We start from the raw sequence: 17,488 nt of genomic DNA on the forward strand, positions 1-17,488 counted from the left end.
ATTTTATCATTAGAAATGTTGGGCACTTTACTGGGATCCTGCACACCCAGTGTAGTCTCCAGACAGCTAATAAAAACTTTCTGTTGGCTTTAACCCACGTCCAAGCAGTCACCTCTGGTGAATGCCCCACAATGTGGCCATTTTTTTTTCTGTTAATTTAATGGTATAACCTAGTAAATGTTTTTTATTAGGCTTATAATTTATTACAGCAGTATTATTTAACCCACTTTCATAATCAATAAAAACACACATGATATATTTTAGAATAGCCTTATCACGTGGGGCTTGGCAGGGTAATTCCTAAGCTACCTTTCATTATATCCCAGACTTCATCCCATGCCATCTGCTTCTAATAATTTCTATTTGGCCTATCACCCATCCATAATCTCAAAATACTTGCTAAGGTTGTTCGTCTGGGCCTTTTCTTTCATTGTGGAACTTCAGAGTTCCTCATCTGGACCCACATGGCTCTTTCCTATCCTATAGCGATTCTTCTCCTTCTCATCTGGTACCTGTCTGCTTCTCCTTCCCAAGATCCTTCTTTCCCCAAGCCCAAGAACCACTGCCACACCTACCTTCCTCCAGCCCTGCCCAGGTATCAACTTTCTTAGCCTAACCCTAACCCTGAGCTGTCCATTGGCTATATCTGAACAGGGGGTCTAGGTTCTCTGCTTGCAATGTCCTTGGTTGGTGCATCAGTTTGTGCAGCCCCCATCTCAACCCTGGGTCCAGATCCCTCAACCTCAATAGTCTCCTTGTGGAGCTCCTGACAACCCCTGCCCCACCTCCATTCTATCATCCCCCAACTCTTCCATACAACTTGCAGCACTTCACCCAGAGTCCAGCTACAAGTCCCAGTATCTGTCCCAATGCCCTGCTGGGTGGAGTCTCTTAGAGGACATCTATGTTGGGCTAATATCCACTTACAAGTGAGTATATACTATGGATATCTTTCTGGGTCTGTGTAACCTCACTCAGGATGAGCATTTCTAGTTCCATCCACTTGCCTGCAAATTTCAAGATTTCCTTGTTTTGATAGCTGAATAGTATTCAATACAGTTCCTTTATCCAGTCTTCCGTTGAGGGATATCTGGGTTGTTTCTAGATTCTGACAATTACGAATAGAGCTGTATGAACATAGTTGAGTAAACGTCCTTGTTGTGTACTGGAACATCTTTTGGGTATATGCCCAGGAGTGATATAGCTGGGTCTTGAGGTAGAACTATTCCCAATTTTCTGAGAAAGCACCAGATTGATTTCCAAAGTGGTTGTATAAGTTTGTACTTCCACCAGCAATGCAGGAGTGTTCCCCTTTCTCCACATCCTCACCAGCATGTGCTGTCATTTGAGTTTTTGATCTTAGTCATTCTGATAGGTGTAAGATGAAATATCAGAGTTGTTTTGATTTGTATTTCCCTGATGATAGCATAGTTCTTTCAAATTCTTTTATATACTGACCAGCTGAGACATCCAGCCTCATGGACTGAACAACTACTCTGTTTTTCAGTTTTCCATTGGTAGACAGCCATTGTTGGACTAGGTGGAGCACACACCAGGAGACATTCTAATAAATTGACTTTCTACATACATAGAGAGATTCATTCTAATAGTTCTGTTCATGTACAGAACTTTAACTAATAGTGCTGTGTGTTTCTTTTCACCTACCCACTGAGTAAGATGTGCAGGCTAAGAATGGTGCTCATAAAGACATTCTTTCTTGTTCCATTTTTCTTTGAATATTTATTTTGCAGTGAAGATTACACTTTTTATTATTATTCATTTGTGAAAGGATTCCCGGAAGAAAACTCCTAAAGCAATGGAGCCATCATCCATCCTTCTGGTGGGAGAAAGACCTATCATCTTGTTTGTGGTCTGGCTCCTGATTTTCTCTCATGGTTGTCTGAAGTCTCTGTGGCTAACAGGTGAGAAGCACCTTCAGTTCACCTGACCTCAGTGTGAAGCCACAGAACAAACATCTCCATTTTTGTCCTAAAATTTCTCTTTAATTGTCATCCTTCCCACTCCATTCCACACTGTGTAATGGGCAGTGCATGCTAGCTACACTGTGTTCAGGAGAAAGGAGAAGTGCCTGTGGAGAGCAGAATAACAGCAGGGTCTGACTATTGGATGCCAGGGGTAAATGCGTATCTCTGCAGGTCTGGGAAAGGACTGGCCTCTGGTGAGAGCCACAGCCAGGAACCACTGTGCTGGGCCCTTTCAGAACATAATCCTAATGGAGGTGCTCTTGTCACTCAGTCCTCACTGGACATTCAGAGCCTCCACGCTGACCTGCCAGGCAGAACTGATGCCAGGCTGCAGGCTTGGCTTTGTGGCAGAGCAGGCATAAGTGAGTGCAGATGCAGGAAGCTGTGATGGGAGCATAGGTTTAGAAACCAGGGCATAGTGAACAAGGGTCTGATGTCCTTAGTGCATAGAAGAGGATGGTAAGCTGCAGGAGTCAGAGTGGTGAGTCCTCCTCAGGGCTAGATAGGAACCTGTGGCCAGATTCAGTGTCCTGTGAGTTCCCATCTGTCCTTTCAACTCCCTGGAGCCAGGTGCTGGCCTTTGAGTAACTTTGCTCTATGGACGTCATCTGTGCAGAACATTGCTAGCAGGGAGCTTTGTGTACAAACATTTTTGTTTTTACTCAAAGTCAACATGCTTTTGGTGTATCTGTGGAAGGCAAGTTGCCGAATTCAAAGAGGCCTAATATCTCTACTATCTGGCTTCAAGTGAATCTCTCCAATTTTGGTGGAACACCCTCCTTGGCCACCCCAGTGTCTACTATTAGCAAAGGAGAGAACCAGAGTGCACAGGATGAGTGCTAGCAAGTGATATCTTGTGTTTGGATTTGGGTTAGAATATTGTAGTTCTTGCTTACGGGACCATGGCATATTTGAAGGTATGTCTGTGTCTTGTCAGTGGTGCACCCATGCCATGTGATTTTATTACATATACTCTAATATAGTGTTATTTCTCTAGGAAATGATGGACTTACACAAATTTTGCCTTGTGGAAATTTTTCTGTTATGTATTCCTCGAGTTTTTATTGGCACGGGACACTTTCTGTTGGAGAAACAGTTTCATCTTTCTCTTCTTGATCTTAGAGGCTCCCCTATGCACATTTCTTGGTATATCTGTGTTTGTTTTTATAACCATTGTTTTTTCTACTTAAGTGATTAATACACTGGTGTTGAGTCTTTAAATTTTTGTTATATATTATTATCTCTTTGTCCTAATTAGCCTCATATGTGAACATGACATAGCCTACAGTCATCTAAGGGAACATCAACTGAGTGCATACACAGATCAGAATGGCAGGTTGTTATATTTATAAGATTGTGTTTATTGATGTAGGAGGGGTCTTACACTGAGTTGGCAATATCTCTAAGTAGGTGGGCCAGGAATGGATAAATGGCTGAACATTACACATAGACCAAGCAAGAGAGAAAGCTAGGAAAAAATGTTTCCCCATGATTGCTGTTTACAGTTGCTAGCTGAAGTTTCTATCATAAACTCTAACCCTAATCCTAACCTTAAGAACCCTAACCCTAAACCCTAACCATAACCATAACATTACCTCTAACTGTAGAACCTTAATCCTAACCCTAAACCCTAATGCTAGCCCTAACTCTAACCTTAAGAACCCTAACCCTAACCCAAACCCCTAACCCTAACTCTAACACTAAGAACCCTAAACCTAAGAACTCTAACCCTGACCCTAACATTAACCCCTACTTCTAACTCTAAGAAGCCTAACCCTAGCCCCTAACCCCAAGAACCCAAACCCTAACCCTAACTCTAACCTTAAGAACCCTAACCCTAATTCTAAACCTAAGAACCCGAACCCTAACCCTTAACCAAAATGTTAACCCTTAACCCTAATCCTAACTCTAATCCTAAGAACCTTAACCCTAACCCACTAACCAATGTTGGCTGAATGATTTTTCAAGGGTGGGGAGTGGCCAAAAAGCCTGATTTCACCCTCAGAAGCTATTGATCAGAAAGAAGTTGCCCTGGAGGAAAAGGTTATTATTTCTTTTGGTGTATGTTAGAAGCAAATCCATAAAATAACCAAATGAAGGAGTTCGCAGTGCTGGGGAAACTGAAAGGTCCAAATCACTTTATTAGCATTTTCTGTGGCTTGGCCTCTGGGTTCCTAGACTCTGCCTTTCTGGAGACACCTGAGGGCTGGGGTTTGGCACATACAAGATAGATCTTTTTTCAAAAGAAAAGACACACTGGGCTGATGAAGATAGGTTTATCTATCAGGACAGAAAGACACAGAATCTGAAAGCACAAAGGAAAACAGAAACAGAGAGGCAACACACAGTCAGCCATGAGGAGGAAAAGAGTGCAAGTGAGATGAGGAAGGGAACAGCCAGGAAAATGTTGAGGATCATCTTCTTAAGTTGTCCCTCTGAGCCAAGCCCCCACCCTAAATCAGCCTAAAGAGTCAGGTGTAGGGCTGAGGAAGTGAGGTATCTGGAATTAGCTGACCTTGGGATGCCCCCTGGGGGTGTTTGGGAGAATGACCTGCTGTCCATATCAGGAAAAGGAAACAGATTCCCTGCCTACCTCTATGTCTTCCCCAGAGGTTAATAGAGGTGAATGGATTCAGGGGCTCAGGGGTACCAGTCACACTGGTCTAACCATCTGCATCATTCACTGTGGTGGCTCCTAGGAGGAAGCAAACCTGACTGACAGAGGCTTCTCTCCAGAAGGCAGGTGTTAACCTCCAGGACCTAGCTGGTTCTAAGTCTCTTTCACACCTAGACTCACAGCAAGAGTTGTTTGGGCTCAGAGCAATGTGGCCCCAGGAAGTTGAGCAAAAGGGCTCCACATCTGCACCAATGATGCTTCCATATGGGGTGGGAGTTCTACACACACACACACACACACACACACACACGGCCCTTGAAGTTCTCAAGCCACCACAAGGGACAACTACTGTAGTGAAAGCAGCTGGACAGATGAGGCCCCAGACTCAGGGAAATTAAGACACTTGAAGAGATGGCTCAGTGGTTAAGAGCACCATCTGCTGTTCTAGAGGTCCTGAGTTCAATTCCTAGCAACCACATAGTGGCTCATAACCATATATAATGAGATCTGGTGCCCTATTTTGGTGTGCAGGTGTACATGTAGGCAGAACAGTATATGTAATAACTAAATGAATCTTTTTTTAAAAAAGTCTTTAATCCCAGCACTTGGGAGACAGAGGCAGATACATCTCTTTGAGTTCGGAACCTGCCTGGTCTACAGAGAGTCCAGGACAGCCAGGGTTACAGAGAAACCCTGTCTCAAAAAACAAACAACAAAAAACCCATCTCCCCCAAAAATAAACCAAAGAAAGAAAGAGAGAAAGAAAGAAAAAGAAAGAAACTTGCCCAAAGTTACACAAATGTTAAGCGAAGAAGACATAGTCAGAGCTTAACTGTGGAGTAAAAGAGGAAATGTTGTAGATGGGAAGATTTAGGTTTTAGGGGATGTTCTTGGTCTGTTTTTGTGTTGCCTAGAGTTGAGTAAACTATGAAGAAGAGTTTGTTGTGGCTGGTGGTTAGGAGGGAAGAAATTCCAAGCTGAGGCAGCCACATCTAGTAAGGTCCTTGTGCTATGCCATAAAATAGCACATACAATGACTGGAGTGCATGGGAGGTGGAATGTGGCACGCGTAGAAGAAAGATCACATGAAAAAAGATGAAGCCCAATAATGACAAAGCAATCTCTTTCTATTTGCAGCAGCTATTTTGAAGATAGCTGACTCAGTCAAGGAGACCTAGCCCATTCTTTTATTTATTCTTGTTGCTATCATCATCATCATCATCATCATCATCATCATCAGTAGTAGTAGTATGGATTATTTTCCCAAATATTTTACAAGATGAGCCATCTCCCAAACCCCTAACCCACACCAGCCAGTGGCATGATGCTTAGGTATCTAATATCCATTTATTGGTCCCAACCTCTTAAAGATGCTACCACCTTTCATTACCATTCATTGCACTGGGGAGCAAGCCTTCAGCACCTTGCAGTAACAAAACATTTAAAACAATAGGAACATTAGCAACTTGTTTCAGTCCATAGAGCCAATGGTTTGCAGAACCTGGGTTCACCAGTTGTCTTGGCTCAAAGGCCCATACTCAACACTGCACTAAGCCCCTGGTATTTCTTTTCTCTGGCCAAGAGTGTCAAACAGGCTTCTGCTTCTGTGTTTGCCTTGGCTTGCAGGATACTGACTGGGGTTTTCAAATGGAACTTTACTGAAAACCCACAAAGACCAAAGAGAAATAAACAGGGGAAATAGGATGACTTATATAATAAAGTATTGAGCTTATAAAGTATCATCTTTTCTCTTTTAAAGGAGTATTGCATTAGCTTCCTATGGATGCTCTAACAATTACTACAAATTTGGTAGCTTGCAAAAACACAAATTCATTTTCTTGGTCTGGAAGTCAGATTCCTAAAAAAATCAAGGCATTAGTGTTTGATAAAACACAAGTAAGAATGAAAATAAACTTAATTTTAGGCACAGTACTTTATCTCAGCTCCTACACATCAATCTTGCTGGCTTGAAGAAAGTGGGAGGGAATACAGGAAAAGAAAGTATGAAAAAAGTATCCACAGGCCAGTGTTGAGAACTAGCCCACTGTTATACTGGATGATACAGCCTTGGAAAAGAATATGAACACCATATGGTACCAGCTACATCATGGCACCATGTGGGACCAATTCCCTTTTCATCTTAGTGTTGTAGAGTATCAGACACTAACCACAACAGAACCCTCTCTTGGTTTGAAAATGAAATGCCCCCTATGGTGGTTTAAATGAAAAAATATCCCTCATAGGCTTATGTAATTGGAGACTTGGTCCCCAGCTGGTGGTGCAGTTTGGGAAGGTTATGGAACCTTTAAGAGGAACTATGTCACAAGGGGCGGGCTTACATCCTCGCCTCACCTCCTACTCTCTCTCTCTACTTCCTGTGTATGGATGACAGTGTGATGAGCCAGCTTCCTGCTCCTGCTGCCATGGTCAAAAAAGGAAATGTAAACTAGAGAACAACGTACAGGTTCCTGTGTTGGGTGCTTGGTCTCCAGCTGGGAGGTGTTATTTTGGGAAGTGCAAGGAACTTTGAGAGGTGGAGCTAGGCTGAGTGTACCTCTGAAAGTTGCATCTTTCCCTTCCCCTACTATTTCCATCTGTTTCCTGTTTATCTTGATGTTCATAGTTGTCTATATCACAGCTTTCCCAACACACATCCAAAATACCTGCCTCAGCTCAGACCCAATGCAATCCAGCCAGCCGTGGACTGAAACTTCTTCTGAAACTATGAGCCAAAATAAATCTTCCACGTCATGACTTATGGCATGGATTGCAGACGTTGGGGCCACAAGGATGCGTGCAGGCCCAGAGCAGAGAAGAAGCACTCCTATTCCTCCTGGTCTCAGAATGAGATTTTTGGGGTTTAAACAGGTATGGGTCTCACTCTTGCTCTGGACCAGCTTCTCTTGGTCACATGACTTCCTGGCCCCAAACTCGGCAATTTTCTTCTTGTTCCAGGAAAAACTCTTTTTCAGTTATAGATGAGCCTTCCATGCCACCTTATTGTTAGGCAGCACCTACACAGAGTTTTTGTCTCAATTCTTCCTTCCATTAGAAAGGTGTCTTCTTACAGGAGCCAGGTGACCAAAGTCTTCCATGGGTGATATGGACCCCAGAGCTCAGGCTGGGAGAGAGGAGCCTCAAATATGCACTCCCTTCTGTGCACTTCTACCAAATGCTTGCTGGGAAAGCCCCTAGTTCGGCTACAGAGTATGTGAACAAATGTGGGCTCTGCCACCATCCTCACGCAATATCAAAATGGATCCAGAAATAGCCAGAAGACCTGGTCCTGCAGGGCACAGGCCCATGGGTTGGGAATCCCTCAGGGTCCTTTAGGAGCCACGGGGTGTAGCTCTGACAGGTGAAGGCCCACAGCAGTTTGCTCAAGATCACATAGCAGTTAAGAAGCACTGGGCTCTAGATCTGGCCACCATACATAAAAGCTGAACAGTGCTCTCTACAGAGTCTCCCACTTGTGAAGTCTCATCAGGCAGCAAATGTAGGTGTCTCCTGGCCTTGTCCCCATGGCTAGAACCTGCTGAGTTTGCGTTAAAACCCAGATGGCCTAGTAAGAATTCTGCTGGCCTCCTTATGTACTGGGCCATGTGATAGCAGCTCTGGGTATGGTCAGTGTGGGGGCCAGATTTGGGTGGGGGGTGGAGCTGGCTTGAGAAAAGGCTAACCGAGAGAACGGTCACAGCAGTCAGTATGGGCATCTTTCAGGCAATTGTCACACAGACACAGAGGTCAGTGCCTCCACAGAAGGAAAGAATTGCAATGTATGTTCATTAAGGAATTTATTTCTCTTTATAAAACAGTGGTTGTGGCTAGACACAGTGGCACTGTGACATAGTGAACAGAACATAAGAGGTTCAGAGCAGCACAACAGAAGCTATTATCATTGACATTAACCTCCAAGATGGAGACACGTTCATTCTTTACTCCTAAAATCTCCCTGAAAAAAATAGGAAACTTTGGATAATAGAGTATTATAATAATGCCAGTAGCCACAATGCCCTTCTAATGGAGAACATTTACTTGTGATCTATTATAGAATGGTGTGTCAATGAACCAGAAAAACTCCCAGCACCTTCTTTTAGGGTGAAGGATACTAGGTGAGCTAGCCTGTCACATGCCAAATCATTGTCCTGAGTCAAGACTTTGCAGTTTGGGCCAGAGGCGGCACCTCATGTGCCTATGGGGGATCTGGCCTACCTACCTGTCAGCTTCAATAGCTGAGTGGCTGGTTGTGCAACAGGTACAGAAGGTGGCCCAAGGGTGAGGCTTACCAACTGTAGTCTGGAGGAAGATATTTTATACCGCCTTTCCATTAGCAAAACCTAAGAAGTTAGAAAGTCTTATCTCAGCTTATTGGGTTATGAAGATAGAAGACACTTGGAAGAGGATGAGGATACAGACAGAAAAGCAAGCACACAGTAACCCAGGAGGAGAGTCCAGTGTTGCTTGGATCAGCTTTTTCTCATCCTCTCTTGGGCCCTCTAGTTGTACAAGAAGCTGCCACCACCATTTCCTATGTGGAGGCTTAGAATGCCAAGGTAAGGAGGCTGCATTTACCTGCTCTATGTTGAGGTTAGTAGCTCAGTGAATTTGCTGGAAAATAAAGCCAGCCTTTCAAGAAAGAACATGGTCTAGAAGAAAATTACAGATTTCAACAGTGAGTCTAAGTTCCTTAGAGAAGCACGGAAATTTCCTGATCATAGCTTTCTCAAGGGCAGGTTCCTATCTGACTTGCATCTCTAATGCAAAGACGTATTATGCACATAAACTCATCAGAAACATCATGGGGCAGTAACACTGAGGCACGCTTGTCACTGGGGTCACCTGCCTTGTCTGTGTGGCAAGCCTCTTTCTGCCTGCCCCTCCAAGAGACCAGCCCTGTGGCTGTAGCCAGACTCAGCCCCTAGAAACCTAGTGATTCAGGCTCAAGAAATAGTAGCGGCTTGACACCATTTTCCTGGAAGGTGGGGTCATGTTTAGAGTCCCTCCATCCCCAGGGTTTAACAGAAAAGTGTAAGGCGGAATGATCATAGACGAGACCATATTGTTTACTTTGGACAGAGGCCTATCTCCCAAACAAGAAAAGCTGAAACGTTTCTCACTCCAAGTCACTGGACTTTTGGTGAGAAAAATGTAGGATTTGAAGAAAGGGTCTTTTGCAAAGAGCTCAAATGCACAACAGAGTGTCATATGCTCATTGTCCACATATAGTTTTTCTTGTTCTCTTGGACAGGTGAATGTGCAAAGGGCTCATTTTCTTTTTTTCTTTCTTTTCTTTTCTCTTTCTTTCTTTCTTTCTTTTTTTTTTTTTGTGGGGGTTCGAGACAGGGTTTCTCTGTGTAGCCTTGGCTGTCCTGGACTTGCTTTGTAGACCAGACTGGCCTTGAACTCACAGTGATCCACCTGTCTCTGCCTCCCAAGTGCTGGGAATAAAGGCGTGCACCACCACACCCGGCTTCATTTTCATTAAACAAACAAAAAGGTCTAAAAATGCAGCTATAGAAACAAAGGCAAGAGGAAGACTCAGTCAGGGAGGAGGGCTGGTTTTCTGGTACTGTTCTCTTGTTATGAAACCATGAGTGGGCCACAACAAACTGAAAGACTGAATCACGTGACTGCCCTAACCTCCTCAGGCACTCAGGTACATTTCCATGCACAGGCCTTTCAGGACCTGATGACGGGAAGACATGGAAGCCAGACTTGCATTCTCTTGTTAGCTTCCCGGGATTCTTTACTGCAAATAGACACTGTCTTGACTTGGAAGCCTAAGGAGATAATGCCTCCTGAGAGTTGCCCACTAGACAAGGGCCGATGGCTGTGGATGGAAATAGGAACAAACCTGTGAGGAGGAAAAGGTAGGGGTGTCTGTGGCTGAGGCTTATGACCATCCCAGGAGGATGACAATTCTTCTTTTCCTCCAGGAAGAAGCATCAGCAAGAGCTTGATGACCTGGAAGTACTGAGTGTCCTGGTCCCCAGCAGAACCTAGATTTGGTCATTTGTGTTTGCTTCATGCTCAGCCCAAGGAAAGTTCAGAAGCAGGCTTGAAGTTAATCTTGCTCCATGGAGCCTGGCTGTTTTCTTTCTCATGGTCAAATGACTTCAGGACGATGGGTCCCAAAGGCCGGGTTCTTTTCTAGCAGTGAACCCTAGGAGAACTTGGGATCAGAGATTAAGCTTGGGGTGTGGCCCAGGAGTCTGATTTTAACAGGATATGATTCAGGTAGCACCTGGTTCACCCTGCAAGAAACCCCAGTAATCGGTGGCTGAGACAAGTTTTGAGGCAGAGTCTTACTCAGAGCCTCAGCCTCCCAGGGAGCAGTGAGACTAGCTGCTCACTCAGCTCTGGTGGGAAGGTGAGGGTAAATCTGCACCTTGTCATCCCCTGGGAAATCGGGGGCTGGGCAGCAACTCCTTAGGGATGTAAAGGTTAGTCCATCAAGTAGTCTTATTGGAGTGACTTGTGCCTGTGACTTTGAGATGCCCAATTAGAACCAGCCTCTGGCCCAACTCTCCTGGAAAAGTGACAATGAGATTGTCTTACACTTCACCGGTGCCTGGGTTTCCTCTCAGGCATCCTATTTTCCTGGAGAGATGACTGCCTTCATGTCACATAAACCAACAAATATGTGGGGCCATGATCGGGTGACCATTTTACTGACCAGCCAAGGCCTACGCAGGCTTGGAGGTAAGCACTCAGAATGGACCCCAGTTCATCTTCTCCATAGTCCCATGGCTGGGAATACTAGAATTTCTACAACTGGTCATTATCATCAGTACAAACTCCTAAAAATAATATATAACAGAAACACCCAGCTACAACAGAAACCTCTTGAAAACCACTGGCTTTAGCAGCCAAGAGCTCTAGCTTAGTGATTTAAGATTCCTTGTCCTGCATGCTGGACACCCTACATCAGGAGGCCAAGTGAAATGGCAATGTCAAATGCCTGCCCATAGAAGTACTCTTACCAATGATGTCATAGCTCACAGAGACTGTTTGGGTGGGGGGGATGTCCCAAGTGCATTTTGGGATTTCATTCAGATTGTTATAAGTCACCAGGAGAGTGATAGCAATACTGAGGGGAAAGGTTAGAGAGAGGAATGCAGGTAGATACAATCAGGACTTTAAAGGTAAAAGGTGAAACATTTTCTACATTTAATAAAAACATTTTCTCTTTTGAGGCTCTGGAAGTCTAGAATCACATTTTTTATAAACCACCATCCCCCCATCTAAAATGTCTTAAAACACATGGCTTAACAGTGGCTGCACAGAAAATATACACCCTCAAAGTCTGACTTTCATTTAAATACAAATATACAAAATGTAAACAGAGACGATAGAGAAATTTACAAAACTTTCCTTTAAAAATAATAAAGACAAAATTCCATTCTACTTAGGATGCTATTAAAATCCGTGCAAGCTGTCTTATCCCATTGGGTTTCTATTGCAGTGTTCAACAAGGACAATTCTAGTCCACCCCAGCTTGGGGCCACCTTGGAAAACAGACCTGAGTGGAAATTTCTTTGAGAAGCTTGGAGGCTTGTTGGGGTGAACAGTGTCCTATCCTGGTTCCCAGGGGAGCACTCCAGGCCTCCCAGACACAGTGGAAGCTCCATTGGTTACAAGTTCTGCTTCCAAGGAGAAGGGTCTGAGCTGGTTCTGACATCAAGGCCAGAGCTGAAACTAGCTGCTTCCCGTGGAGTTTGAATTGATGTGGTTTGAATTTATGCGGTGGTTACAACCGGTCTTAGGAGTGGGTGAACTCTTGGAATTGTTCTGATGCTGGGGAGAAGAAAGGAGAGAGTCAGTTCTTGGTAAATTCAAAGCCTATGGATGCTATAGTAATGATAGCTATGGAAGTAGGGGAAGAAGAATCCAGAATGTTCCAACCTGCTTCTCTTTGCTTTTTTGCTTTTTTGCATTCTCCCCAGCAGACCTGAGTCTACAGGCTGCTCCTGGAGCAGAGGGTTTGGTCTGGTGCCTGGGAAGGTCCATGGAATTAAGAAAGCCTAAATCTGTGAGCAGAGGAAAAGGGTAATTTCTTTCTAGAACTTGTAGTTTTACTTGATGGAAACCTTTAAACATTTCATTGTATTATAAACACATGAACATATTACAGAGTAGGATATGAAACTTACATGAAGTTCTCATAGAAAACACACAAACTTGGCAGGGGGTGGTGTGCGGAGCTCAGTCTGCACTTCCCATGAGCCTGAAGATGCTTCCTGCCCTGTGGGGTCACCAGATGTGTGACCTAGGGTTAAGTTCTTTGGCTTCTCTCAGCCTCAGTTTCCTTAACTGAAATAGGGCAATGGAAGCACACACGTGTTCACACTTCACAAGGATACCCATAGGTAACCCCTCTCCTGGTACACGGAAGATGCCTAAGATACAGTGACAGAATGAATGCGTTGTTGGATGGAAGCCAGGGTGTGTAGTGTCTCATCCATATTGCACCTCTGTAAATAATTAACTTAATCCCTGCTACCTGAAGGAAAGAGTTAAGACTTCAGGTCAAGAGACCACAGGTGCACCTGGGGTCAGAGACAAGTAGAGAGAGGCCCTCAAGCTCCAAGGTGGGAATCATGGCCCAGGCCAAGAGGGTGCAACTGCAGCTGCCTTTGTAACCGTGGAGTGTGGAGCTTCTGGGTTCTTACAATCTGGCTCATCAGATCTTCCCCAGGGCTGTTTTTCCATTTGGTCCATATCAGTCCTTACTTCAGGGATAAGCTTTGAGGGGAAAAAACAGTCTATTCCCAAGGAGAAAACTCTTTAGGCTGTAGCTAGTAGTGGGGAGAGGGTGGGAACTGAACAATGGGACAGTGTTCCCAGTCAGAGGTAGTTTTGCCCCACAAGGGACATTTAGTGGTGACCATTTTGAGAAGAGATGCTGAGCTGGGTTTACCTCTGTGTCTAGTGGGTAGAGGTTGGTAATGTTGTTCAGCATTCTTCAGTATGTAGTACAGCCCTGTGATAAGAACCAGCTTCTCCATGTCAACAGTGTTGACATGGGATCCTGTCCCTTCTGCCAGAAGAGGATTCCATCACCAACAGGGATGTTGGGTTTTGGACAAGCTAACAATCCCAAGTGACCAAGCCACATGGCACAGAACATTCTGAAGCTCTGGTGCATGGGAGTGGGCTAGAGTCCTAGAGCTAAGGCCAGGCTGACTCACCTGACGCCTGAAGAGTCTGTGGAACAGCCCTTTCTTTGGTGGTTCTGGAGGCTGACTTCTGTTCAGGTCTGGTGAGAGGGTACCATTGGGTCCAAACACATTCAGCTCCTTAAAGCATTCTGTCTCTATCATCTGGAGAAGCAAAACAGAAACACCACTGTTACCGTGTGGGGCCTCCCCCTGAGACATTAACCCTGTCTGCTGGCTCTGCCCCTCCCCCAACAAGGCTCCTCTGTAACTTGCTGGGGAACTCCACTAAGCAGAATCTACCAGAGGCACACTCTTCCCCCTCCAAACCATCTCTTTATACCTTACTTGACCATTATCCCTTATAGCATTCTGATCAGCTGACTTCCTCAATTTGATGCTTGTGCCTCCAGAAAGCACATCGCTTTTCCTTCTATTTCAAGCAGACCTCCTGGGAAGGCACCTTGCTGCTTTCACTATGTGTTCTCTCTCAGATACACTTTTGGCTTCTACACCCACCCCAGAGCCATCGCTGCCACCATACCCAGTGGCTCTTCTATCACTCTTGCACTTCCATTCTCTGACTACCCATTCCTCTTGGAGAAAAGCTGGTGGTATGTTCTGCCCACCTCATTTTGCCATGGGATGGGCACGGAGCCTGTGGAGAACTTGGAGTAGAAGTCATCATCTGTATGGTCCAAATTTACACCTTTCACAGTGGAGAACTGCTCGATGTCCAGCACATCCTTGCAGTACACAGCCCGGGGCTACAAGAGACAGAGGGCTCCATCACATGGGCTCTCCCTGTGGCTGCCAGGTCCCCACGCCTGGCCCTTAGGCTTTTGATGGAGAACAGTGGGGTCATCTTCCCAAGCTTCCCACCATTTGGGTCCTCAGACCTGAGCTTCCCTCTCTCAGATCCTCCAAGGGGACCTGGTTCTCATAAAAGGAGAGCTGGGGGTGCCCAGATGCACAGCCCAGAGCTCCTTCTTACCACAGCTTTACACACAGACCTGTGGCCTCTTTCTAGGTAGGTCCAAGTGAATGAGAGGTTACCTCTGTGTTAAAATTCATGCTTTCTGGAATCTCTGGGCACTTTACCCATCAGCTGTCTTGGCTACCAGGAAGCCCACAGCATCAGGAAGGTAGCACTGTTTCATATATGCTCTCTTTTGGACGAGGGGTTGCAATGATCACAGTTTGAGATTTATGGTCCATTCCTCTACAGAGAATGGAAGCTGTGGATCCAGCACCAGAGCAAAAGCACCAGAGGGACTCTGCCTCAGAGCCATAAAGAGAAGACAGCTTACGGAATACACGGCACAGCCCTGGCAGGATTTTGTTGCGTCTCCTCATGCAGGACAATCAGTACTGCCCAGTGTGAAGCTTCAGAGCCTTGGAAAAAGCCACACGTGTCAGAGCCTTAGTTTTCCTCCTGCAAATGGGGGTAATGCAAACACCTGGGCCATAGTGCTGCTGAGTGTTACTGCTGTGTTGAGTATAAGCATCTGTGACAATGGTGGCCCTGTTTGTCCTCAACTGTCCATCCAGCAGTAGTTGGATGCCTATTCCACATACACACAGAAGCCAGCTTGGCTGGGTTCTGCCCTCTAGGAGGGCAGGTTGTAGAAAACTAGGGTATGGAAATGTGAACTTTAGGGGTGACTCCAGGTTGAGCAAAATATGTCTATCTAGAGATAGAGGCGGTTTCTATGCAGGCTCTTCAGGTCTGGCCTAGGGCCCAGCACAGATACCAGCTAATTAAAGGGTCATGAGTCACTGCACAAGCTTGACAGAGACTGTGATCCCTTAAGAGGCTCCACCTCAGGGCTTAGGCCTCAACATTTTCTAAGGTTTTTCATTCTTTATATGCAATGCATGAGCATGTGGTTTGAAGCCACACAGCTAGAACAAACCCCTGAAAGGTGGGTGAGCAACGGCAGAGGTCCTCATTGTGTGGCTGCGCCTCTTCTCAGTCTTCGTGACTGGGGGGAGTGAGTCAGGTGGCATTAGGACCAGCTGCATTATTTACAAGGTCAAGATAAAATAAAAACTTATGGTCTCCTACTCAGAAAGTATTAAGAGTTTTAAAACAACAATTAATGGGGCATTGAGTCAAATAGGGCCAGGATGTCTACACATGCCAAGCCCATGTAGCTGGCCATGGGACGTGTTCAGGCCCTCAGAGATGCTGTGCCCCAAGCCGGACAGTGTCCTGAAGCTGGTAGGCAATGTATATCTTCCTACATACAGTGAAAGGGACACCCTTTGAGACCCCTGACCAAGGAAAGGCTCGGCTTTTGACACATTGGGAGCAGATGGACTATGGACTATGGACTACAGTTTACCTCCTCCCAAAAGTTCCTCAGCATCTCTCCTACTGTACTCTACTTTCTGGCCAGTTTCTACACCAAGTATGATGCTGCTCACTTCCTCATCAACACTTCCTCAGTGTGCTGCTGCCTAAGCTGCCCCAGTTCCATGGGGTTCATTTCTTTGGAATCAACAAATACTAAAAGATGGGTTGAGAATACTTCAGGCGCTGAGGGAAGACACTGGAAGTAAGAGATATGATTTTCCCTCCTCCACACTATCTTCTGTGTCTTGGAAGCTTGAGACATAAGACAAACCTTGCTAAACTCCAAGAAGGAAGAAATTGGAAAACGGGGTTCCTGGGCCCAGCCTTCATAGGGTCGAGATTCTCTGAATCAGGAAAAGTGGACAAGGTTAAGGGCCGCACCATTTCCTCTCCTCTATCTAGCGAGAAGCCATCAGTGTTTCGGCAGCTTTTCTGGTGATTATGTTTTTCTGTATCTTCTTTTTTTTTTTTAACTTTAAAAATTTTTTTGCATTTATTATTTTACGTATGAGTGCTCTATCTGCACGTGCACCTGCCTGCCAGAAGAGGGCATCAGATCCCAGTATAGATGGTTGTGAACCACCATGTGGTTGCTGGGAATTGAACTCAGAACATCTGGAAGAGCAGACAGTACTCTTAACCACTGAGCCATCTCTCCAGCCCTTTTCCGTATCTTCTAAACTACCACCTTCAAGTTCTGTTTTGCTGTATATTTTCCTTGAAATAAAGTCTTTTCAGTTATTGCTGAAAATAAATATTTTGTGCTGATAAAAGTTTATCTTAACAAACCAAAGCCTACCTTCATATAGCTATTATTTTCTTAGAGAAGTTTTCTTTTGAAATACATTTATTTCAGTTTTGAGAAAAGTCAAATGAAGTGAAAAAATGAAGCCAGTAACCCTGCCTATGGGATGTGAATGTGGCTAAGACTTGAAGGTGATATGAGAGCCATGAATGAGTGGTGCAGACAAGATGGGGCAGGTCACCCTCAGGAGTCTGTAATGGTCTTCACTTTCTAGGGCCTACAATCTTCCCTCACACCTACCCCAACGTCTGCAAAGGGCCTCAGCTGCCCAGAACAGGGACCATATGCCATGTGGACCATAGGGTACTGAGGAACAGGGGTAGGGAAACGTTCACCTCCATACAGGACACTGAGGAATACTGGAGCCTAGTAGGGGCTTTGTCATACCCAGGGTAACCAACTCTCCCTGCCTGTTCATAAGACTTTCAGTGCTAAAAAACTGAAGACAGCCCTAGATGGCTAGTTGCATTGATTCCCAGAGATGCTGCCACCCACTCATTACTCCTTGACCTGGAAGATTTTCCTCTCAGCCCACCCAGCCAGTTCTGTGAGTATGCCTCTACT

General features: G+C 45.1%; 1 protein-coding gene across 3 annotated transcripts in view; it reads right to left on the reverse strand.

Annotated features, from left to right (window-relative positions):
* Nucleotides 1–8,379: 8,379 nt before the first annotated feature.
* GRK5 (G protein-coupled receptor kinase 5) overlaps nt 8,380–17,488 on the reverse strand; it is a 193,933-nt gene continuing 184,824 nt past the window's right edge. For all 3 annotated transcript variants that reach the window (XM_084748799.1, XM_084748798.1, XM_084748800.1), the window contains 3 exons: nt 14,390–14,527; nt 13,794–13,925; nt 8,380–12,399 (listed from right to left, as the gene is read on the reverse strand). In XM_084748799.1, the coding sequence (XP_084604925.1) occupies nt 12,301–12,399; nt 13,794–13,925; nt 14,390–14,527 (369 nt within the window). In that variant the 3' untranslated portion in view covers nt 8,380–12,300. The remainder of the gene's footprint in view (nt 12,400–13,793; nt 13,926–14,389; nt 14,528–17,488) is intronic.

This window comes from Acomys minous (genome assembly GCF_964271855.1).
Source record: "Acomys minous genome assembly, chromosome: 2".
NCBI lineage: Eukaryota > Metazoa > Chordata > Mammalia > Rodentia > Muridae > Acomys > Acomys minous.